We start from the raw sequence: 25271 nt of genomic DNA, 5'->3' as shown, positions 1-25271 counted from the left end.
AATGAGTCATTGCGCGTACAATTTCTTGTCATGATGCCCAAGGTCTAGGTCAAACTCACCTTTTTCTTGGTCTTGGTGAGAAACGTTCTCGATGGTGACGTCACCCTCCGCTTTCTGCAGCTCCACGCGCACATAAGGGTCGCTGCGGACAATCAAAACAACAATCCTCATCCATACTATAATATTATAAATGCAAAAGCGTGTGTGTTTGTATGTTTGTCCGTCTTTCAGGTCGCCACGGAGCGACGGAGCGACGTTATTTTTGGCAAAGAGATATTTTATGGGCCAGAGAGTGACATAGGTACCTACTATTTATCCCGAAATGCACAGTTCCCGAGGAACTCTTTCACGTCTAAAGTTCTCAATTAATCGTGATGAAATCTATCTATTTTGATGCTGACTGTACAGTCGAGTTCATAAACGTGTGAGCAAAAATTTGATCAATAATATCTGAACACGCTTCTACGCCGTTAACAATAGATACTGTTCAGATATTTTTGATCAAAATTTTCATTTTGCGGCACGTAATAATTGTCTTCTCCAACTAGGTTAGCTGGAAGAGATCACTTCTTAGGTATGAGCTTGCCTTTCTACTTCTCTCTGTGTATCTGTTTTTTTTATATTTTTGTTTACGTGTAATAAAGAGTTGAACGCTGCCACCAAATGGAATAATTGTTTTTTGCTGTGTTCTTTATTGTCAGGACAAGATTTGTGGTAACAATTTTTTTTTTAAACCTGCCAAGTTTGAGTCGGACTCGCGCACGAAGGGTTCCCGTGCCATTATCTATACAAAATTTAGACATTAGAAAACAAACCACGGGACCCCCTTTAAATAGTTATCTTAATTTAATTTTATTATTTATTTTTAAAGTGAATATACGATTAAATATTCTATGAATATTTCGAGCGTCTACCTGTTGCCGTTATTAACATCCAGCAAAAATCGGCGAAAAAAAAAACACGTTTGCTGTACGGGAGCCCCCTTAAATATTAATTTATTCTGTTTTTAGTATTTGTTATTATAGCGGCCACAGTTATACATAATCCGTGAAAATTTTAACTGTTCAGCTATCACATCACGTTTCATGAGATACAGCCTGGTGACGGACGGACGGACAGCGAAGTCTTAGTTATAGGGTTTCTGTTTTTACCCTTTGGATACGGACCCTAAAAAACTAGAACGGTGGCGAAACAGCTAGTACTTATTAATAACCTAACCAACAAAAAGTTGGAAATCCCCGACTTTGTCACTTCAAATTTCAATATCTCAAAAACGGCTGGACCGATTTTGATGAAACATGTCTAAGAACCATCGCTAGAAAACCTGCTTTCAAATAATAAAATCGCATTCAAATCGGTCCGCCCGTTTAAGAGCTACGGTGCCACTGACAGACACATAGCGGTCAAACTTATAACACCCCTCTTTTTGCGTCGGGGGTTAAAATTGCGAATGGGAAGTAGCACACACACAAATGAAATGAGAAGCAACGTAAATAAGAATATTAACAATGCTCTTAAAATAAATTAGCCGTGATCGTGCACTTATTACGGGTGCTATAAAAAAGCCAAAGGTCCAAACGCACACAGATCGGCAGTGACTCATGCCAGCCCAATAAGCTAGAAGCAACAATTTCAACTGGCATCGCTGATTAAAAACGAAACATTTGGGTTTTACGAAGGGAAACAGCGATAGGAAACATGCACACAGCTGCGGATAAATTCAGTGGTGTGTGCAAAGTACTCAATGCTCACTGGGCTTGTGTCGTAGAGCCCTCGGAGTGAAATGTAAATGGTTGTAATGATTTTCACGGATACCCGTAAAAGTAACAAATTTGGAGTTGAAATAAAAAATGGCCAAAAATAACTCCAAAAACAATCATGAAGGAAATACATTTTACAATCTTTATTTGACTTTGAGTTACCAAGTTGAGGAGTCCGTCGTGCGGAGACGATCCTGGCCGGACCGCCAGGATGTCACTACCAGATTACTGTATATAGTCAAGCTTCCTATGTGAAGGTGATGACTTGATCAGTTGAAGAGACTGGCCAAATTAAAACCCGGCCTACTCAACAAATTCGAAAGTTTGTAAGTCTGTTTGTTAACTCTTCACGTTTAATCCACTGAACCGATTTAGATGAAATTCGGTATAGATATAGTTGTAGTCCCGGGGAAGGACATAGGATAGTTTTTATCCCAGAAAATTCCATAGTTCCCGCGGTATAGCGATAAACGCATTAAAAGCGGACGGAGTCACGAGCAACATCTAGTTTATAATAACTATACTATATTCTTCTCCGGGACTAACTATCTGTATATAGAAATTCATCTAACTCGGTTCAACGGTTTAGACGTGATGAAGTAAAAAACAGACTTACAAACTCTCTCATTTATAATATTATGGGAAGTGGGGTTAGTAGGATGTTGCCAACATTTAGGGGCTGTTTCACCATCCATTGATTAGTGTTAACTGACGGTTAAATGTGATGCCGTCTCCGTCTATTCGAACAAAACAAATAGAGACGGCATCACATTTAACCGTCAGTTAACACTAATCAATGGATGGTGAAACAGCCCCTTAGTAACCTCAGGGACTGTCCCTGCAGCGGATCTTACTATACTAACATTAGTCACTATAATAGTCACTTGTAATCGTGAGAGTTATCAGATTGCCAAACGGAAGTAAGTAATTAATGTTATATCAACTGGCACACTCAAAGACGTCAATTAACGGTGCAATAGGCTAAGTCCTACAAAACCCAATTAATCCGTCAATTAGATTAAAAGCAAAAATTGGAGACGTATTTATCATTTGTTAACTAAACATAAAAATATGAAGACATAGCCGATTATAGTTGGAACACGGGTACGTCACGGTTTTTTTTTACGCGCTAACGACGCGCGCCTTTGATGCAGATTTAAAAAGTTTTTTGTCGAAAATAAAACGCGCGTGTATCGATACAAACGCATTTGAAACGAACTTCGAACTCGCATTTACATCGACACAAACGCACCACGCGTCAGCGAGGGGGGGGGGGACAGACGCGTTACAAACGCTTGCGTTCGAAAAACGTGGCGTTTGTACCGATACAAACGCAAGGATCGTGTGTAAAATATTAAATGATATTGGAGCGGATAACTCACGTCTTCAAATCGAGTTTAGCTCGTTTAGATCGCGTGCAAGGTTAAAACGTGCCGGCTTCCTGGCGTTCGCTGAGCGTTCGACTTGCGTTTGTATCGATAGAAACGAGCGCAAAAAAAACGTCGTGTGGAACGTCCCTTGCTCCATGTGGCGTCACGCCGCGCGACACTTTTTAGCAAGGTGTGACGTCACGAGTCGAATGAAGCGTTCCTATTGGCTCATGCAAAACACATTCCTCGCACATTTCTGGTTGATTTTTTTTATTCGACTGGATGGCAAACGAGCAAGCGGGTCTCCTGATGGTAGGAGATAACCACCGCGCATTGCCAACCTAAAGGGCTAAGATGGGATACCTCAAGTGCCAGTAATTTCACCGGCTGTCTTACTCTCCGCGCCGGAACACAACAGTGCAAGCACTGCTGCTTCACGAAACAGGATTAGCGAGCAAGATGGTGGTAGATATCCGGGCGGACCTTGCACAAGGTTCTACCACTTGCAAACACCTGCTGCTGGTTAAAACGCAGCTTAAGGCAATTAATTACATAATTTTCAGTAAATAGCAGTCTTTGGCTAATATTAGTAGTACCGTAAAACGGGGTTATTTTTAAAATGCAGGGGCTACTTTTAGACCATCTGTGGCAGTGAAATCTGTGAAATACATACCTTCATAAATTATCTACCTAACTTTTTACTTCATTTGCTCAATCGACCAATGAATATTTGCGTTTTTATTAACCATTTTAAATCTATCAAAGTAGCCCCGAGCCCCGAAATTTCTTAAAGTAACCCCAGTTTACTAATAATATTAATATTAGTACGACTATGTAGGAAGTAACAGCTCACCTGGCACCGAATATGTCCTTCTTCGCCAACGAATACGCTCCTATGATCTTCAAGCGAAGCAAGAAGCTATTCTCATCAGTCTGGAAAAGAAAAAAGCTACAGTCGACAAAAATATATAACACATCCTTTACCCGTGATTTCAATTGCGTGAAATTCCGGTATGGGCCAAAATTCACACGGGAATATCCAAAAAAACTATTTTCATTTACGTTATGGATGGGATAGATAGATAGAAACTTTAATCCTCATGACAAAAAACCTGCCAAGAGCGTGTCGGACACGCCCAAAGTAGGGTTCCGTAGCCATTACGAAAAAAATAAGTAATATTTTTCTAAGGATTTCGTATTTTGTACGGAATATTCCAAGTTTAGGTATATTTTATACCTTAGGCTGCTATTTACTCTTAAACTACTAATAATTCTCAAGAAAACTTAACCGTTATAGTTTTCCTTGTAAGTTTGATATACTTACTAACATCCTGAATTTCCTCGATTTTAATGAAAATTTGCACTTTAAAGTTGAATATTTTGCAAACACATCACTGAATCGAAAAATCGTTTTAGCAACCCCCTAATGGTTTTAAAAGACCTATCCAACGATACCCCACACTATAAGATTGGATGAGAAAAAAAAATCACCCCCACTTTACGTCTATGGGAGGTACTCTAAAAAAAATTTTTGAATTTTTATTGTACCATTTTGTCGGCATAGTTTACATATATATTCGTGCAAAATTACAGCTTTCTAGCATTGATAGTCTATGAGCAAAGCCGCGGACGGACAGACAGACAGACATGGCGAAACTATAAGGGTTCAGTTTTTGCCATTTTGGCTACGGAACCCTAAAAACGGATGGGATGGAGGGATGGCGGAAGCGGGTTCACGGTGGATGCAGGCCACTTCTAACCGAAGCAACTGGAGGTTTGTAGGGGAGGCTTATTACCCAACCCATCCAACAGTAGATGTCCTAGGGCTGATATGATGATGATGATGATAATGAAAAATTTCCCCTTATTCCTCGCACATGACCATCTTACATAACCAGCACTGGAAGGGACCAAATATTTCCTACTTCAAAGAACCCGTGCGGTGTCGGGTTAGAATTACACCTCTCCATTTCTTCCGTAGATGTCGTAAGAGGCGACTGAGGATATAGGTTAAGGTATACCGTAGGGGCGAGGAGCGTGAATGGGAACGTTGGGAGAGGAAGGCCTAGACGAACGTACCACGATCAAATCGGGGACGTTCTGAAGAAAGGTCGGGTCAGGAGTACTCTAAACCGACGCGTATGCATGAAAAGATTGATGAATGTAGAAGAAGCGAGAGTTGTATGACAGAATCGTAGCAAGTGGAAGGATGTAGTCTCTGCCAACCCCGTTGGGAAAGAGGCGTGATTTTATGTATGTATGTGTATGTAGGCGACAGGCTAGCAACCTGTCACTATTGTACCGTTTTCGTCAAACTTAAAACCTAAAATTGACAAAAGTGGCTCCGATGTCGTAACGTTTCGAGTGCTCTGCCTACCATTTGGGAATACAGGCGTGATGTTTGTGTGTGTGTTCAAAGGAAATATCGGTGAAATTATTGGGAAATTTACTGTCAACTAGCAAAAATACAAAAAAAGATTCCAAAAAACCAATCTTAATTTGATTGCTTAATAACGACATCTCTTGTCCGGGTGAGCGGTTAGTTCCAATGGAATGCCGAAAGTTTCTCGATGAGGGCTACGGTATAGATGTCGCTAGCGTCACTGCTTAAGTGGCTAAATAAGAAACAAACAAGCTGAGATATGTGGTGCATAGGGGAAATTCGTGTCTGTGCCGTTGACCAACAGTGGTGTAGCGGTACAGCACGCGGTACGGAATACCGAGGACCTGGGTTCGATTCCCAGTGTTGGTCTTATTTTTCTGGTTTTTCTGTGCATCTATATTTCAGTTTGTATTTTCAATTTAGGTTTTACGGGATGACCGTAAAAGTAAAAATTTGGAATTGAAATAAAAAATACAAAAAAAGATTCCAAAAAATCAATCTTAATGTCAACTAGCAGTTGCCCGCGACTCCGTCCGCGTAGAAGTATGAAAAATAGTTTACATCCTATTCTTAGACCTAACGAATATACACAAAAATAAACATAGAAATTGTTCAAGCCGTTTCAAACGAGTTTGGTCACAAACATTTTTGACCTGAGAATTTTATGTATCAGAGAGATATTCAGGTTCCGGAAAATTAGGTAATACGACAAGCGAAGGAGGAGTGTTAGGTACAATTGCGACCACAACGCGCGAGCCGAGCGAGCGAAGCGAGCGCGCTGACCCACTATACCTACACCACCCTCCCCACCATATTTTTACCCGACCCACTATATTTTTTATGGTGACCTGCAGGGCTACTACGAAACTCGAAACTCGAAGGTCGTGCGGTCCCTCTGACACTTGTACTATTTAATACGAGAGCGAGAGACTTCGATTTTCGAACTTCGGAGTAGGCCCTCTGTCCTTTCGCCGAGTTTAATTACGCAGTTTCGTTTCGCAGAAAACTATTGGCAGATTTTCTTTTGGCCGAGCAACGTTTGGTATAATTTCGTTACGCCTATTATTCGTTTTGCCGAGTAGTCTACTTTTCTACTCTGGTTTGGGACTTGCAACGCGGTGAAACCTTAAAATAGCACAACCTATCCTAGACTTCGACTAGATCGTGAGGAAACCTGCACAAACCTGCGAAGCAATTCAATGGTGTGTGTGAAGTTCCCAATCCGCACTGGGCCCGCGTGGGAACTACTGCCCAAGCCCTCTCATTCTGAGGGGAGGCCTGTGCCCTGCAGTGGGACGTATATAGGCTGGGATGATGATGATGATTCTAGACTTGACCCAATGCACGCCTATGCCTATCGTGTAACCAAGTGGCAAGACGTGTGGCGAGATTTTGCCGCCGCTAAATTGTCATAGTGTAAACTCACCATTACTTCCGCTTCTCCGCTTGATAACGTCAATTTCTTCCTGGATCTGAATGACCTCATTATGTGCATGATCCCAGACGTGCTGGTCAAACTAACTGTTCATTTTCAAACTACCCTACTTTAAAAAGTTGACAGTGTCAAGAATGCAGTTTTTTTCAATCTACCCGTCATCATAGCAGCTATACTTTGTTTATTTTAGCATTAGAAAACATGAAGTCTTTTTAATGAAATACGCTTTTAAAAAATAGTACTACTTATGAAACAAAAAGAATGTAAATGACCATAATGTCCTTGCTATATGACTGTTACATTATGCTATTACTTATTTTTCAAAAGTGTTTTTCAATAAAAAAGGCATGTCAAGATCGCTTACCCTCTTTTTAATGCTAAAAAAACGAGATTGTAGTACCACCTACTATACATTTTTTTAATTAATAGAGTCTAAAGGAATAGTAGCCAGAAGTGATGTGCTAGGTGTATTTGTATTGTGGAGAATTTCAATACAATATTATTCTAAAGGTGGCAAAGTATTTATACTATGCAAGTGCAATAAAGGGTAAACTTAAGTTTCATCGGTAAAATGAGATCAAAAATACATTTGCGTTTCTATCTGATTACATTTAATTGAATGAAAGTTATTTGCATCCTGGTAGGTACGTAGTATTATTAAAATAATTTTTAGACAGGGAATATTATAAAGAACTAGCTGTTGCCCGCGACTCCGTCCGCGCAGAATTCGTTTATCGCTATCCCGCGGGAACTATGCAATTTTCCGGGATAAAAACTATGTCCTTCCCCATGACTCAAACTATCTGTATACCGAATTTTATCTAAATCGGTTCAGTGGTTTAGACATGATGAGGCAACAAACAAACAAACAGACTTACAAACTTTCGCATTTATCTAATACCTTTAAACAAGCAATTCTTGTATATAATCTCGAAAACGAATCTCGGAAACGGCTCCAACGATTTCGATGAAATTTGGTATGTGGGGGTTTTCGGGGATGACAAATCGATCTAGCTTGGTCTTATCCTTATCTCTGAGAAAAAGCTTTTTAACGAGTCTTTGCCCGAGCACTAATAAGTGTGATAGTGGAATTACGTATATTTATTAATATTTTCGTTTTACCAATGAAACTCAGTGACAAACTCCCTAAATCACTAGAGCTAGAGAATTTTTAGAATGTAAATCAAGTGTATCAAACACGATTCAACCTCATATCACTTGCATCGGCGAAAATTATTTAGCAAATTATTAGCTCCCAAACTATTTATCCCATATTTTTATTTTGGCGAAATGTTATTTCCCAACTCAACGTTTCGCAGTGATATCATTTCCCAACTAATGATTTGATAAATTATTTTTATGCAAATTATTACCTGGAAGTTTTTTAACATGTCATTTATGTATTGATTGAACCTTAATTTAGCAACATATTGAATGGCATACAACCTACTTTCATAGTGGCAGGTATCCTGGCTCCTGTAAAAAAAAACCTAACATCGAATTAGCCTTGTGAACCTAAACTATCCAAGTCGCTTCTGTTCCGAACCGTCTTGCTCGCTCGCACAAATCAAATTAAAGTAAAACTTTCCAATAAAAACCGGCCAAGAGCGTGTCGGACACGCCCAAAATAGGGTTCCGTAGCCATTACGAAAAAATTAAGTAATATTTTTCTAATGATTTCGTATTTTATACGGAATCTTCCAAGTTTAGGTAAATTTTATACCTTAGGCTGCTATTTACTTTTAAACTACTAATAATTTTTAAGCAAACTTAACCGTTATAGTTTTCCTTGTAAGTTTAATATACTTACTATCATCCTGATTTTTTTTTAATTTTTCCACCACCGGTTTAGATTTTAAAGGGGGGGCCAGCTCGATTTTAAAAATTTGCAATATACCTAAAGTTGAATATTTCGCAAAAAAATCACTGAATCAAAGAAACCCTCTAATGGTTTTAAAAGACCTATCCAACGATACTCCACACTATAGGGTTGGATGAGAGAAAAAAAAACACCCCCTCTTTACGTCTATGGGAGGTACCCTAAAAAAATATTTTTGAATTTTTTATTGTACCATTTTGTCGGCATAGTTTTCATATATACCCGTGAAAAATTACAGCTTTCTAGCATTGATCTGAGCAAAGCCGCGGATGGACGGACAGACAGACAGACATGGCGAAACTATAAGGGTTCCCATGTTGACTGCGGAACCCTAAATAATTGGCCAAATGTTATTCGACAATTTGTTATTTGCCTAAGCCAATAATTTGCTACATAATTATTTGCCACATAAAAGTGTGATGAAGTAAAATTTTGCAATATAAAAATGTTGCGAAATAAGAAAAATGTGAAGTAAAGTTATGCCAAACGATTAGTTTGCCAAATGAAACTTTGGCGAAAGGTTGGTTGCTAAGTGAAATTTGGCGAAACATATTTCGCCGAAAAGGCAGTACCTACACCCACTTGCATACACTCCAAGTGCATCATAGGGCTTTGGACCAACTCACCCAAAACATTGATTACTTGCATATTCCAATAGTGGCATGTGGGTTAGGCTCCGTTTCCACCAGAGATATGCGAAACGAAAGAGATGTGCACTACAAAATTCGAAAGTCAACTAACTACTTGTAATTCAAAAACTAAAGTTAGGGTAGGGACTAATGTTGTCTCTAGGACGCGCGACGGGTTAAAATACTAAAAGCAAAAGTATTTTGCATTTCAAATAGCAAAATTAGAAAACTATTTGCATTTTGTATCGTATTTAGACGACCGGATGGCCAAGTGGTTAGTGAACCTGACTATGAAGCTTGAGGTCCCGTGTTCGATTCCCGGCTGGGGCAGACAATTGTATGAATAATATAAATGTTTATTCTCGGGTCTCGGATGTTTAATATGTATTTAAGTATGTATTTATCTATATAAGTATGTTTATCCGTTGCCTAGTATCCATAGTAGAAGCTTTGAACTAGGTCAATTGGTGTCAAGTGTCCCATGATATATATCATCATCCCAGCCTATATACGTCCCACTGCTGGGCACAGGCCTCCTCTCAGAACAAGAGGGCTTGGGCTATAGTTCCCACGCGGGCCCAGTGCGGATTGGGAACTTCACACGCACCATTGAATTGCTTCGCAGGATTGTGCAGGTTTCCTCACGATGTTTTCCTTCACCGCAAAGCTCGTGGTAAATTTCGAATGTAATTCCGCACATGAATTTGGAAAAACTCAGAGGTGCGAGCCGGGGTTTGAACCCACGACCCTCTGCTTGAGAGGCGATAGGTCAAACCACTAGGCCACCACGGCTTTTACCCTCTTTATTTTGGAAAACCATAACTCTATGTCAACTCTGTGTTCTTAGCAACCCTTGTGTTGATTACAAATAAAATGTTTACGCTGTCACTAATCCACGATTCCATTTTCTAACTGAAAAATTAGTTTTATCAATGATAAGTTAAGAAGCACAATGTCCTATGAAAAGTTATAAAACTTGAATAAAAGTTTAAAAGTTCTTGAAATTTAAAAATATTCCAAGTAAAACACTTAAAATTCCAAAAGAATGGTCAGAATGAGTAACTTATACTGAATCGCTAAACTTGACACTGAAGCGATTCAATTCCCACTCAAGTTAAGCGTCATGGTACGAAAATCGCTTGAAGTGAGTGAATGAAAATGTCTGTATCGCTGTCGCTGAACCGTGCTTGAACTGAATCGCAAAAGTAATGTTGTGGTACGAAATAGCGATGCAGTTCAGTTTAGAGCCTAAACTGAATCGTATTAAGAGAGTGTGGTAGGCCCCCAGGATCCAGCACGGAAATGCAGCCAGTGTTATGGGCACTCAGGGACAAGACTTGGGGAATTGTATATTTAGTTTATTTTTTTTAGGATAGTTTTTGAAATTAAAATGAAATGAAAAGTTTATTCTACATACAATACACATACAATTATTACTACAAAAACAACAAAAGTATAAAAAATAAAACAACGAAACAACAAACAAACAAATATGAAATTGTGTGTGAAAAGGGTCCCGCCTCAGCATAAATGCGGACTCCGGGGGTGAAGCCAGCGCTGGTCTTCCGGCGAGACCATGAAGTGAAGTGAATAGTTAGTGTAAGTACTTCGATTGTACCATCAGCCAAATAATTGGTCTATCAATTTTTAAACAAGTTTCTATCACATTAATATGTCGACAAAATTGTTACTGTTATTAAATATAAACCATTGTACCACTTAAAATTAAACTTAAGTATAGAAACAAATATGAAAAATTGTTTCAGCACTGTAGAATCATGAATGTATTTGATAAAGTCAAATTAGCCATAGCTTTAGAATATAAGGATAGACTGGGAGAATTAGTTAGATATGACAGATCAAAAAGGCTCCGAACCCTAGATAATAGTAATCACTTCATCACTCCAAAATGTTAAAACATTTATGGCAAAAGGATCTGGTCCTACATCCTTCCTCAAATACTTTAATGATTTTCCCAGGGCTACAATTGATAAAATAACTAGCAACCGTAAGAACAAAAAAAAACATAATTAAGAATTTACTTATTTAGCCCAACTCATAACCTAGCAACTAAAATCTTTAAAAATAAAGATTAGCTAGGAATATCATTTAACTAATTGTAAAATTGTTATGAAATAAACAGTTATAATTTTTTTTTTTATATAGAATTTTATCACAAATTTGGCAAAAAAATTCAAAAAAGATCATAGAGATGCACTAAAAAAGGTTCTTTCAAAATTCCTATTGGATAGATAACTAGTCTATACATTCTTCCAGAGAAGTGAAGCAACCAACTTAATACAAAAAAAAAATGTCCATTAAGCATTCTTTAAATAGTATAACTAACACTGTAGTCCTTGAGTTACACTTGTCTAAACAGCAGAAAAACAAAAACAATGTCAACACCTCGCCAATTCGCAGATAGGAAGATGTAAATCATCAAGGTCATGATACTATTGTTTGTAAACATAATAGAATCAATTACTACATATTTCTCAACTATTTAAATGTATAATTAATATGTCATACTAGAAACAAGTGGCCTAGACCGCCAGCTTATGCAAAAATGCCCAAGTTAAAGGGCAAATCTCATTATATGGCTTAACTAACACCTACACAAAGTCAATGTGAAAAATATCCAATAGGAACTCTTATTAGATTTATATAAGAATACTAATTCTTACTATTATAATTTTGTTCCAAATCGGTATATTAGGTGTAATAGCGGCGTGTTTATAACACAGATAGGGTCTTAGAAGTAAAAAAACGTGTTTACAACTAATTACAATAGTTGTTGAAATCATCGAGCTTTTACCGTTCACGTTAGTAAGTAGATAGTTTTGTACACTTACACGAGTGTCCGACTGCCAAGCCATCACCCATGTGAGAATAAACTAATTTTCAAAAGGAATGAGAAACAATCCACATTCCCTTGTAAGTCATAAGGTTGGGTGCAGTTTTATGACACGTCGTTGTTCGGCAACTCTTCACAACTCCATCCGCACGTAATTAACATATGAAATGTGTTATTAATTAGTAAATATAAAATCTAAACACCAAAATTGCACTAATTCTCAACAGAATCATGTAAAAATACAAACAAAAAACTAAAAAATTGTGAAAATTATTCACTCCTCCTGACAATCAAATGACAGAGTATTTATTTGTCATTCTTTTTTTTTTGTTACGCATAACGTTCCGTTACACGGAAGTTGTCGATTGTGTATAAAGATAATCGAGTTTGAGTGATGTCCTAAACAAGATTTACAGTTGTACTCACTCACAAGGAATTTAAGTATGTTTCATTAATTTAAAAACTAAAGGATGATTTTTATAGTAACATCTTAGATATATTTAGTTTAGGTTTCTTAGGTAAGTTTTCTTTGTCTTCTTCTTATTAGTATTATTTTATTTAATTCAATCTGTACTTCTTTTGTTTTTTTATTTGAGTAAAAATGCGTAATAAAATCCAAGGATGAAATATTAGGTATTAATTATAACATTGATCATAGATAACTCCATCGCACTTCCGCATTTTTAACGACTTGTCACTATAATTATTAGAATGGATATCATCTATCTTCGGCCTTGGGTCTTGGATGTTTAATAATTATGTATCGAGAAAAGGATGGTACGGCGGTGCCGCTCAGATTCGTTGTAAGTAGACGTATTTTACTAAAAGGAATAGTTGTAACATATTAATTAAAGGTCACATTAAATTTCAGAATAATGCTTTGCAGGTAAAAGAAAGCTAATACGAAAAAAAAGAAATGCTTGACTTTTTTCCAGGCTTTATCTACATTTCAGAGCTACATATTTCTCGCAGTTTTTAAATGTTCTAATTTTCATATTAATTATAATAAGCAACGTGATATAATTTTAAACTTAAACTCCATTGACGATAGGAATAAAAACCGAATAAAGTTATATTTTTTCGGTAGGCGAGACACTGTAATTGGAACATAAATATTCTGTACTCGTACGTCGTCATTATAAATCACAATCTACTAGGCGGCATCAATGAGTCGCGTATTCCCTATTAATCTTTCGATTTCTGATGGCAAGTTGACAGCAAACGGCTACTAATTAACATAATGAAATCTGTAATGTGCAAATTTGTGCTACCTAAGACGCGATTATTTACTACTAAGTCTATCATAGAGTTGATAATGTTGACTGACAACACTAGTATAAAATAATGAGATAACGTGATGTGAACATCGTGATTTGGAAGTAAGCCTCACTTGGTGCTGCAAAGAGTATCGTGGTTCGGGCCTCGGCAAACCGGGCATACGGCTCGGCCGGCGCCAGGAGGACCAGGAAGAGGATCGGCTGCGGTGTGCCTCCTCTACACTCCCAGCCATCTCCAGGATCCTTGCAGCATGCATCGTTCCCACTGTTTCACTCATTCCTCATACCCAGCTTCAATACACACTTGAAAAGTTGTAACCAACACACGTATGGACACTCCACCATTACTTTTAACTGTACAATCAACGTTAATATTAAATCGAAATAATGGCTTTTTATTTTAGTACAGATTGCACATACTTAAAGCACTCTTAAGGTGCAGAGTGAGCCATATGACTGTTTTAATCTTATCAGGACAAGAAATAGGCACGATAAAAGAAGTCAGCGTTTACAATTAGCATTTCAGTGATAACTACGGCCAAAGTGGCACACTGGCAAACAATTTTAGACTTTACTTAACGGCAAAACAAGCCTTATAATAGTTTGATAAATATGTGTACATTTTGTAGCAATTGTTTTCGAATTTAAAACCAATTGTAGATAAATTTATGCGTTTTTCTTTCAGTGGCCATTTAAGTACAAAGCAAATGCGTTGCGTGAGGTTTATTTACTCTCGGCTTAGTTCGTGTTTTATTAAGTGATACAAAAATATTCCTTTAATTTGTCTTACTTCACCAACGATGGGTTATAAAAAATAAAACAAAAATGTATATTTTTTAATAAATAAGTATAACCACTTTTATTATTTGAAATATTAAATAACACTTATTTACACTTAATCTTGACTAACCCTAGCCATTTAAACATAACCCTTGACGTAGTTAGTGACGTGAACCAACACATTTGCATAAATTTTATTATCTATCAATCTATCATTATTAATTATCTTTTGTCTTGCTGTAGCCATTGGCTACTATATGAGCATTACGTTGTGTTGTTATTCTTTTGTAGAGCTGGATAAATGGGTATTCTATCATAAGACATAAGGGAAGAGAGAAAATAAATGTCAAAGCTGACACGGCGCATCCATCTGCCAACTGAAAAAAATAATATTCATTTTATGATCTAATCTACTCGAAAATATTACTCTAAACAGAAAAGATATAAAATCTTATCTCGCACAATAATTTTTTACGCTAATACAGGATCTCTTTCACTACATCCTAGTTAGTTAGTTTCTTGCGCCGCAATCTTCTTGGCAATGATGGTCTTTCCGAAAGCGCTGGTAGTTTAAAAAAATGACGTGTAAAAGTGCCCATTGCGGCCTATTTACTGAATAAATCATTTGAATTTGAATTTGAACTAAGGTACATATTTTGATATCCTAGTAAATAAGAGATGAATATATAAACATCACCCTAGCCCTAGCTTATCTTTAGAATGCATTCAGAATCGTGTTATTCAAATATAACTCAAATATTTCTTAAATCATTATTTTTAAATATTATTAAAGTTTTTGTGGTATTAGCAAACATCTTATATTCGCGTATCAGATAATAATAATTGCCCTTTAGTGTCAATTTGTGCCACTAGACACTGAATACTTGCATAGACTGGCCAGCGAAAACTGTCAACGCAGTTTTTACGGAAACACGTTTTTACAAAATGTTATAAGATTACGTTAAAAGATATATTCAATGCCAATCTGGTCAAATTGATCCAATAATTGATGCGCCTGGACTGTACGTAAATGAGCACTGACAAAGGTCATAAAATTTACCAAGGGACTCCTTAAGTGCATCAACTTTCATGCAGCAGCTTGAAGAGTTATTTCTGGAAAATTTAAATAATTTCTAAGTATCAACATCGTTTAGTCAGTGCACAGCAGATGTTGTCTGTCAGCCTCATTCATTCATTTGTTTTTATTTGCCGCAGTGTCGCGTGGACAGCTTTCGCTGGCCAGAGTTTATTAAATGAGACATCTCTGGCTTCTTACTCACCACATTAGTTACAGATACGTTGAGGGGATACAGCCTGTTGGCAACCAAAACTCTATTCACTATGATATGCATGAGCAGGGCAGAGAGCGACAGCCGGCTTAGCACCACCCATCCTTGCCACTCTATCACATTTCGGTACAAATCTGTTAAATAAAAATATTTTTTATAAGATTCATAGATTGCTAGTGATAATGGCATAATTGCAAACTATATTAGTAGTTGAAGCAATGCTGCTTTAATGTATCATTTAACAACAAGAGTTGTCAAAAACGAAGTGTTTCTTAACTAAAAAGTATCGCATGTAAAGGAAAACAAGTTTTTTCGCATGAGCCAATTTTTGTCAACAGTAGGCAGAATCAGTTTTAAAAGTATTAAAAAAAAATTAGTGACTGATTTACTAATCTATTGTCTTTTGTACCTAGCTAATCGTTGGTATCTCGACAGATCTAGTGATGTAGGTTTTTAGTCCGAGGGCAAAACAAACGCAAACAGTTTACTAAAGTTACACTAACGCATTTGTGTCTTAACTGTATGGTCACAAAATTAAATATACCTATAACGTGTTATTTTCGATTTCCGTTAACTTAATGGGAAAATTCATCGGGTCTAATGAAGCTTATTTGTCTAAAACGCTAGTTGCCTGACTTTTACTATTTTAAAGTTGATAAGGGATAAATATCCCCTTGAAAGTTAACGAACGTAAAAATATTGCACATCGTAAATTAAAACTTCTTGATACTTAGTGAAACATAAAATTAAATAATGTTTGGTTTTCAGAGTTGCCGAAAAAGTTCAAGCTGAGTTAATATTTCATTTGTAGCCTCTTTGCTCTTGGACCCCTTGGATTTCGGTCAGTCGCCATATTTAGGACGTAAAACGTAACCTGCGTCGAGACTACGCACGTGTTTGGCCTGTTAAAAACGACTAACACGCAATCAGACTTGGATTAATGAAGACCCGATCCAAGAATAGTTCGCTTACAAGGATGAATTTTACCGTATTTAATTTATTCCAAACCTGGAAAAAGTGAGTCGAATGCACGCAGTCGAAAGTTTGTGAAGATGTTTGAATGTTTGTTATTCAATCACGTCTAAATCGCAGAACTGATTTGGATGAAATTCGGTATACACATAGTTTGAGTCTCCGGGAGGGACATAGAATAGTTTTTTATTTCTGGTGTACAATAAAGAGTCTGTATTGTATTGTATACAGAATATTACTAGTATTATTCATATCTTACTTTGCCAATTAAAAATTGATAATAGATAAAGATTTTCAAATGGGTTGGTTGGGGGCGACATGGTGAGGTTTATAGCATACTCGACACGTAAAGCCAAAAATGCGGATCCAATCCCATCTAGCGCAGTCGAAAACATCTTTGAGCATTGTTCGGGTAGTAAAAACAAAAAGGACTTGCGTTTATAAATTTTCGCACAAATAATTCATACCTTCGACCTTGAATATGCAGCCCAGAATGAAAACTCCCATGATGATGGCATATGTTGGCTTATCTATAGTGGCGTATATCGACACGGTGAGGTGTGACGTCATAGCAAACACCAGTAAAATACCCATAAAACTGTACGCAAACGCCAGAGGTATCGACATTCTGAATGCGAGTAAGAATATCTGAAAAAAAAAAACATTACTTATTTCACTATTTATTTTCAGTCATGCTATACGTAATGATTTTTAATGGCTTATAAATCGATGATAACATGAAGTTTTATAGTTTAGTTAGGCCTTAAAAATGACAATGTCAGAATATTATTTTAATAGTATCAGTGTTTTTCAATGCAATGTCCCAAAAGTACCGCGTTCCTGCTCCAACTGTCTACTGCTCATATATTTTTAGCTGCAGTTCCATTGCAGTTAGTTGGCAAAACTAGACGCAGGCTGCACGCTAGCTGCAATTGAATCAGCATGTATATACATGGGTAGTCGCCAGTTGCTGTTACGTTGCAGTTGGAAGGCAGTTCATCCGGTGTGGTCTTTATGAGCAACAAAAATAAAAGAAAAACTTAGTTCATTAATAAATAACTAGTTAGCAGTAAATGGTTAAAATACCTTGTTTTTCTTCAAGTCATAATTTGTCTTTTTCATCTGCATATATAGACATGCTGACATTATACCAATAATGGCGGATGGCAGGTTACCCCAAATGGATTGGTATAGCAGATGGAAAGACTTCTCGAATTTAAAGGAAGTCAACAGATTCCTGAAAACGATGATGAAATTTAGCTTTAATTCTACCCCTTAAATACTGTCACACTGTGTGGCACACTAATTATACCTTAATTTAATGTAAAGAAATAAATTTATACGCTGCCGTCTATTTTTTCTTCATATATTATTTGAAGGCTAATAAAATCAGCCAATATTTTTATCGAGACTTTACAGTTCCAACTAATCAATTGTTTAATTAACCACCACTACAACAGAACTCAGTTTATTCTCATACTATGAATCATGAATGGTGCACTCAAGCAATACCTATTCGTAAAACCATAAGTAAATACTTTTCGCATCTCACAATTTGTTCAAATAATCAGTCATATTTACTTACTCTGGGCTCATTATTTGTAAGCTCGGCTTTAACTCCAGGAAATATACGATTGTAAACACCAAAATGAGCGATGCAGCCAGGAATGTGATTAAAACTCTAGATATTTCATCTTTTCTTTTCACTAAGTATATAGTAATGATTGTCGTTATAAGATAAACTTGGAAATCTACCGATAAATACCTGCGAAGTACAAACACGCATGATCAATTTGTGAAAATGACATCAAATAAACACAGTTAAAGTACGGTCAAACGAATTGAATCATGATCCAGGGCGGAACCTTTTAATAATCAATTTAACTATGATTTCCTTGAAAAAAGTATGAGATGTCAACATGACATTAGTAGCACAAAGGTTCCACCCTGCCTGGGCCATGATTCAATTTGTTTGACTGTACTTACTAATCAAGCTTCTTAGGATAATTAGAGGCAGAAAATAATTTAACAGAAAGTGTACTGCGAATGCTTAAAAATAAGTAAATAAAAAAAAAACAAAGTTTGTCCATTGTATTTCGCTTATTTTCTTTTGTACAATAAAGAGTTTACATACATACATACTAAAATAAATAAAATATTTTTTGAAAAATGCGTAGTCAACAAAATTTGTTGATTTAATCTGTTCCATAGCCAAATTTGTTAATTAGCAGTACCTAGTAGGGAAAAAGTAATAAACTACAATAATAATAGTCATATTGTCGTGGCCTGGAAGTAGGCAATTGCTGGCTGAGTATGAGTATTAAACGGACGAGCTTGCGAGTCCGTTTATACTGATACAATTGCAATTGCTAACCAGCCTGATGACTAATATAAAAATTCTGAATAAAAAATGGAGAAGAATAAATAGAATAAACTTTTATCAAAATAATTATATTAATTTTATTCCAATATTTTTATGAATGCCTTTTTCATTAAAAAAAAAAAGGTGTATTTTTCCACCGAAAACATCACAATTGCAAGCCTTAGAAATGAGGAAAGAACATAAATATCAACATAAATATCTTCATACCGGCCATTATACGACTTGTATCCGACTTTGTGCCAACATTTCCATGGCCTTAAAAAAAACTAAAAACTGATTGCAGGCGCGCTAATTCATTATTGTCGAGCTAGCGCGCCTGCAATCTTTTTAACTTTTTAATTTTTCGCTGGCCATAAACTATGCACTTCACCTTCTGATATGTAAAGAATAATGTCAACTTTTACGGTCATTTTTGAGAAAATTAATATACATGATGCTCTTCATTTTTGTATGAACATTACAATACATACTTTGACCCCGATAATATTCTTAACAAATAATGACCCTTTGGTTTCAAGTCAAACGTCCTGAGTACTGACCCTACAACTTACAAATAACACTAACCATGCCTGCGGATGACAACTGGGTGGATAAAAATTCTGCAATAAAAATAATTGCCGCCAGAATGTCAATCGGCACACTTCTGCTTCTCCATCCACGTGCTTTATCCAAAGTGGACCATCACTCAAGTGTGGCACCAACGTTGCTGACAGGCCCACAGCTGTTATGAAGGCAGGACTTATTCTGAAAGAAAAAGAAGAGGATGATGAAAGTTAATTTTCTAAGGGAAGTGATTAAGATTGTCATTTGCCGTTATAAATGGACAGGAAATAAGAAAATAAGTATGTGCATCAATTATTACCTTACATATCTCTCAATAACGGCCTTGATCACTGACTTGTATCCCAGGGAAGCTTTTTCTGCTTGACCGAAAGTTTTCAGAGTTCTTAAAAAACTGGTGATTACGATAAAAGTTTGAATAACAAGAGTGCCATTAAAAAATATAATGAACTCTGGTCGATTGCCAATCTGGAAAATGCGAAAAATTTATTAGGATTTTTAGAATAATTAGTGTGACAATCACCTTTGAATACAAAACACCTTAAAACGTACAGATTTTGCAATCCTTCGTCAGATTTAATGCCAGTTACAAAATGCTAAGTGCTATTTACATAGTTGACGAGATTTGTCACAATAACAAAACGATTATGCTAACATGCCTCGCCTGAGCTCGGAGGAATTTTATTTTATCTAGGAAGGACTTCGTGCTTAATCTTGTGGTGGGGGGAAAGGGGGGCTCCCAAATTCGAAGTTCGTACGTACTTAACTGTATCTCTCAGGAATCAAATCAACCATCACTAATCAACTCAGGTAATTATAAGCCATCGACTTAATTAGTGAGAATAGTGTTCTTTTTTATGTGTTTCTTGTTTACGATTACTTACGTCTCTAAAGTAATCAGAAATACAGAAAAAATATATTTGTTTTCCGATTAGTACCTATCGTAATAAAAATAGGTTTTAGGGCACTGTGGGTGGACACTGTGATCTTCTGTTGTATTTACTATGTGCTCTTATAAGCAGCTTGTTTGTTTTAAAAAAAAATTTCGTATACAATGGATGGGATTCAATTCAACCCACAACTCCCATACCACATACCACCGAAGAACTTGTCCAACCATCAAAAAATTTTGATCACTAGCATAGGTACACCACTATTAGCATATACGGAGCACGTGAGTCTTTTTAATATTGTATTCCATCTTATTTATTATTGAAGTAAGTACATATTAGATTCATACCTACCTATCTATATATACATACAGTCAAATGGGTAATGATAATTAATATAGTACCGTTTCAACATATCTCGGGTTTGGGACAAATCCAATCACTAATCCCAGGATCGTATGCGCGATGTGTACTAAAACTGTTAATATGGCTCTGTGAACAACAAATAATTTGTCAGCACAATGGGCTAATATTAGAATACGTGGAATGATCGTCATAAAAATGGAATAATAAATGTTACATGTTCTGTTGCTACTCGAACTATAATGTTGTTATTTTAATTACTAAAGTATGCATGCAGTCAAAAGCAGTTTGCTACGAGGATGATAGAGAAACAACAAATTGAAAAAAATATTATTTTCACGACACGACTCGAAAATGTGGCCATAGATAACCTAAATCTGCCTATATAGTTTAACAGCCGACTCATACATAACACATTACGAAAACAGGTCGTATCAATATATGTATTTTATAATACGATACGACTTTTTAAAATATAATTTCTGAATTTCATTCCTGGCGTTCTGAGCTGGCGTGCTGGCGTGTGGGAGAGGTGACACTATTTTTATTTCCTCGCAGTGATCGTGAAAAGCCTCCCCTTCGGGTCAGCCTTCAAACTAACTCGTTCATTTATTGCTTACTTTCGTGCCTCTACAACTATGTAAATATTTATCACGAGCTTTAACCCAAGGCTTTGCTCGCCTAAATCATTGGATCTAGCAGTTAAAGTCCAATTCCAAAATTTTATTTTCGATTTCATTTATGTCGCATGAAAAGAGCCCATGCAAAATTTTATCCCTAGATTAAGAGACCCGGGTGTTGGAAATTTTGATGTGAACATTCTGGTCCTGTTACAATGTAAGAATAAATATTAGCACTACGTTATTCCCAAGATATAATCCATCTAGATAATTTAAGATGAAGAGTAACTACCACACACACACACACACACACACACACACACACACACACGCACTTTTTTGTATTTATAATAAGAGTACAATTACCTCATTCCATGAAAACATAAAAAAGTTTCCCCTGGCGCCCCAACTTTGTTTGTTAGCTTTTTCCAATTCTCGCACAACGAAAACGCCATTAACCAGGAACTGTCTGTAAAATTGCATGTAACTATTATTATTCGTGTTGGAACGTGTATTCGTAATCGAATATTCGTTACAAGATGTTTTTGATAGTCCAAAAAAATTTAATAAATATTTTTTTTATTTAAGCATATAGCCTATTTCATTACACAATACTTATGTATTTGTAATATCCTATATTTAGTGTCAAGTTATTTTTATTTATAATAAACTCGGTTTTCGGTTTTGTAAACACTGAACAAAGCTCAGTCACCCAGGTACCAATATTTTTTTTAGAAAAATGCATGACTTCAAAGCCCAAATAGAATCCTAAGCGCACTGACTGAGCGGTGGGACTCGCCGCTGTTGAGAAAGTGGATGCAACTCCACACTTTCGTGTAAATGTTATTTTAATTGTATTTTTCATTTTAATATTCTATTACTAACTCTAGAAATAAGCCTGTCTACTAACAAAATGAGTCACAGTTACTTGAAATAAAGATTATTATTATTATTATTATTTTGTATTTTCTTTTTTTCCCTCGGCTTGCACCGGTGTACTGTTATGCACGGGCCTAAGCCAAGTGCATATCAGGTAAGCTGGTTTGAGTGGTGGGTTCGGCGGCGGTTGTTGTTGTGGTTGGCTGAGCGGTGTTTTGCGGGGCTGGAGATGTATAGGTAGCGTTATATTCCTGATCAGTTTGTAAAAATTTCCTAACTATTCGGCAAGTGTTGAGGATGACAGCTTTCTGGAGGAGGTTGTATGTGTTTGGTGGCAGTTTTAAGGTATTTAACGACTGGTGTAACTGTTTGGGTATCACTCCGGTAGCAGACAGGACAATCGGTACTATTATTACTTTTTGAAGATGCCAAAGTCGGGTTATTTCATCTTTTAATTCGGTATACTTTGTAAGTTTTTCGGCTATTGTAGACTGTAAATTGTGTGTATTAGGGACAGCTATGTCTATTAAATAGGCAGATTTGTTTGCTTTATTTACTAATGTTATGTCGGGTCTATTGTAGTGAATGGTTCGATCAGTAAGGATGGCTCGGTCAAAATACAATTTGGCTCTGGGTTTGTCTATGACACTTTCAGGTTTGTATTTGTAGTATGGTTCTATGGCAGTAATTAGATCAAGTTGGTGGGCCAGTTTTTGATGAATAATATTTGCAACTTGGTCGTGTCGATGCTTATAGTCGGTTTGGGCGATGGATTTACATGAGCTTGTAATATGTTGGATGGTTTCAGGGCAGCTATTGCATTTTCTGCATATATCAGTCGTTACAGTCTTAATAATATGTCGTTGGTAGTTTCTGGTCTCTATTACCTGATCCTGTATTGCCATCATAAAGCCTTCAGTCTCCGGGGAAGAGCTCACCACGACTCAGCCACGCGTTCGACGCTTCTTTATCGACATTTACTTGGCTTATTATTATTATTATTATTAAAGCAATTCTTGACGTTAATATGTGAAATTATTTTTAATTGAATATACTTAACACAGAAAAAATTAAAATCAGTTCAAAAAAAAGTTGTTTTTTCCTAATTCAACCACACGTGATTTTTTTTATTTGCTGCTATTTCTTAGGTTCAAGGTATATATGAAATATCCCCATAGAGATTCTTTAATAAAGTTTTCCCTTATTTCCTCATAATAAAACTACTTTATTATTTTACAATCTACAATACTTACAAGTAGTGAACAGACACGTTCTAGGTCTTTCGACCCGGACAGGAATTACAATGTTTTAATTGCTATAAAATGATCTTTGAATGGTAATCTTTGAACTTTTGGTTTTTCATAATTACACTTTGTTTATTTATAATACCTGCATTTAACTCACCTTCCGACCTACTGTCCTTGCGGAAAATATCGTACGCAGTGCCCATTAAGTTTAAGAATGCAATTGCACTTATGTAACCTATGAACAATCGGTCTATGATGTCCATCTTTCTTTTTTCTTCACGATTTTTACAATAATTAAATTCTGATAAGTGTGCGCGTAGTCCGAATTCTTTCTTTATGTCTTGATCAATGCAGTTTTCAAATGATTTTTCTAAAGGCAGTGTTTTATTTATGGGACATGTGCCAATGCTTCCTAAGCACTTGCCTCTGTAGAGTCTTGTGTGATTGAAATTAATGATAGTGTCTTCGGATAATTTCTGGGGGAAAATTGAATTTTATTCGATTACCTAAAAATATTTATTCATCCAATCGTAAAAGAAATAAAAAAACTACCTTTAACGTATCATATACTGAAGAAGGCTGTGGCGCTTGTAAGTCAAATGTGCCTACACAGTAAACTGTGTCTCTTTGAGATAAGCATTTTTCATAATTTTCAAGCACAAATAATTCCGGTAATTTATAGTAATCTTCATCTGAAAAATGAAATATCGTTTAATTTTTTTTTACACATTTTCTTTACGTATCTATTGTATATCTGTCCGTCGTTTTAAAATACTTTTCATCTAGCCAAGTGTTATATTTATAACAAAAATGTGTCGGTACGAGCTAAAAGAAATTATCTATCTAAATATATCATTAAATACATTAGGAACGACACTTTAACAAACTTAAATATTTTCAAGCAATTGTGACCCCTTTAAAAAATGTACGTGATTTCCTGTAGATCATAACCCGGTTTAAAAATAATAATGTAATCTTAGACAATTTACTTATATGTAAAAGTTGGTAAAATCCGCCCCAGTTTAAAATATCAGAGTAACTAAGAAAAAAAAATTCTAGTAATGGTATCTGTATATTTTTGCTCTTTAAATTAAAAGTGCAAAAGTTTAAGGTTTTTTTAGCTTAATTTCATTAACTAGTATTTTAATTTATGGAAGATAATTTGTTCTTGCTTACACTAAGCAATACAGTAGTTAAATTACGATGTCCTGCAATATTTGTTAGTTTATCTATTTCATATTTTCGGTCATAGGTGCCGATGGAATATTTTCACAGTCTTCGATTCATTATTTGCTTCGAATCTTACCTGAGATACCAGATCGAGAAAAACACAAATTCTCACTAAAACACACGCTCAAAAAATATATGAACAGTTTTGATTTCATTGTCTTTTATTTTAAATAATTATTGAACACTTAATTTAAAATCACTTAAACTTAAACTCTTTCCAAGTGTAACTTAAGAGTGTTCATCGCTTGTAGCAAAATATCCCTTATTTAATCTTTAAATAAATTTTGATTTTGGTGCATGTACGAGGTAACGCGACTCGGCGCCAGCGCCGGCAATTGGCAAGTAAACATAGGAGTTAGCGAGTGAGCCTTCGAAGTCGCATTTATTGATGATATTTGTTCAAAAGGAAGGTATTCAACGTTGTTTGTCGATTTTGTATTGCATTCAAAATTTGGATTATTGAGGGTTTT

General features: G+C 36.1%; 2 protein-coding genes across 3 annotated transcripts; both read right to left on the bottom strand.

The window, feature by feature from the left end:
• Positions 1-6: 6 nt before the first annotated feature.
• On the bottom strand, positions 7-14325 carry LOC141435053 (uncharacterized). The gene is made up of 3 exons (XM_074097574.1): positions 13701-14325; positions 3984-4063; positions 7-142 (listed from the first exon to the last, which is right to left on the bottom strand). Exons 1-3 carry the CDS (start codon positions 13863-13865, stop codon positions 7-9), a joined length of 381 nt encoding a protein of 126 aa, XP_073953675.1. The 5' UTR covers positions 13866-14325.
• A 92-nt stretch (positions 14326-14417) lies between these two features.
• LOC141435347 (nose resistant to fluoxetine protein 6-like) lies at positions 14418-25168 on the bottom strand. 2 transcript variants are annotated; one of them, XM_074098057.1, is made up of 12 exons: positions 24878-25167; positions 24124-24263; positions 23729-24047; positions 21812-21914; positions 20867-20954; positions 19874-20040; positions 19576-19755; positions 18214-18393; positions 17715-17865; positions 17096-17276; positions 15648-15790; positions 14418-14744 (listed from the first exon to the last, which is right to left on the bottom strand). In XM_074098057.1, exons 1-12 carry the CDS (start codon positions 24954-24956, stop codon positions 14586-14588), a joined length of 1890 nt encoding a protein of 629 aa, XP_073954158.1. In that variant the 5' UTR covers positions 24957-25167; the 3' UTR covers positions 14418-14585. The 2 variants fall into 2 exon arrangements, with proteins under 2 accessions (XP_073954158.1, XP_073954159.1); XM_074098058.1 differs by lacking the exon at positions 15648-15790 and having other exon boundaries at positions 24878-25168.
• Between the last annotated feature and the right edge of the window lie 103 nt (positions 25169-25271).

This window comes from Choristoneura fumiferana, chromosome 14 (assembly GCF_025370935.1).
Source record: "Choristoneura fumiferana chromosome 14, NRCan_CFum_1, whole genome shotgun sequence".
NCBI classification, from domain to species: domain Eukaryota; kingdom Metazoa; phylum Arthropoda; class Insecta; order Lepidoptera; family Tortricidae; genus Choristoneura; species Choristoneura fumiferana.
The sequence above is the reverse complement of the archived record's forward strand: the minus strand, read 5'-3'. Positions and strand labels throughout refer to the sequence as shown.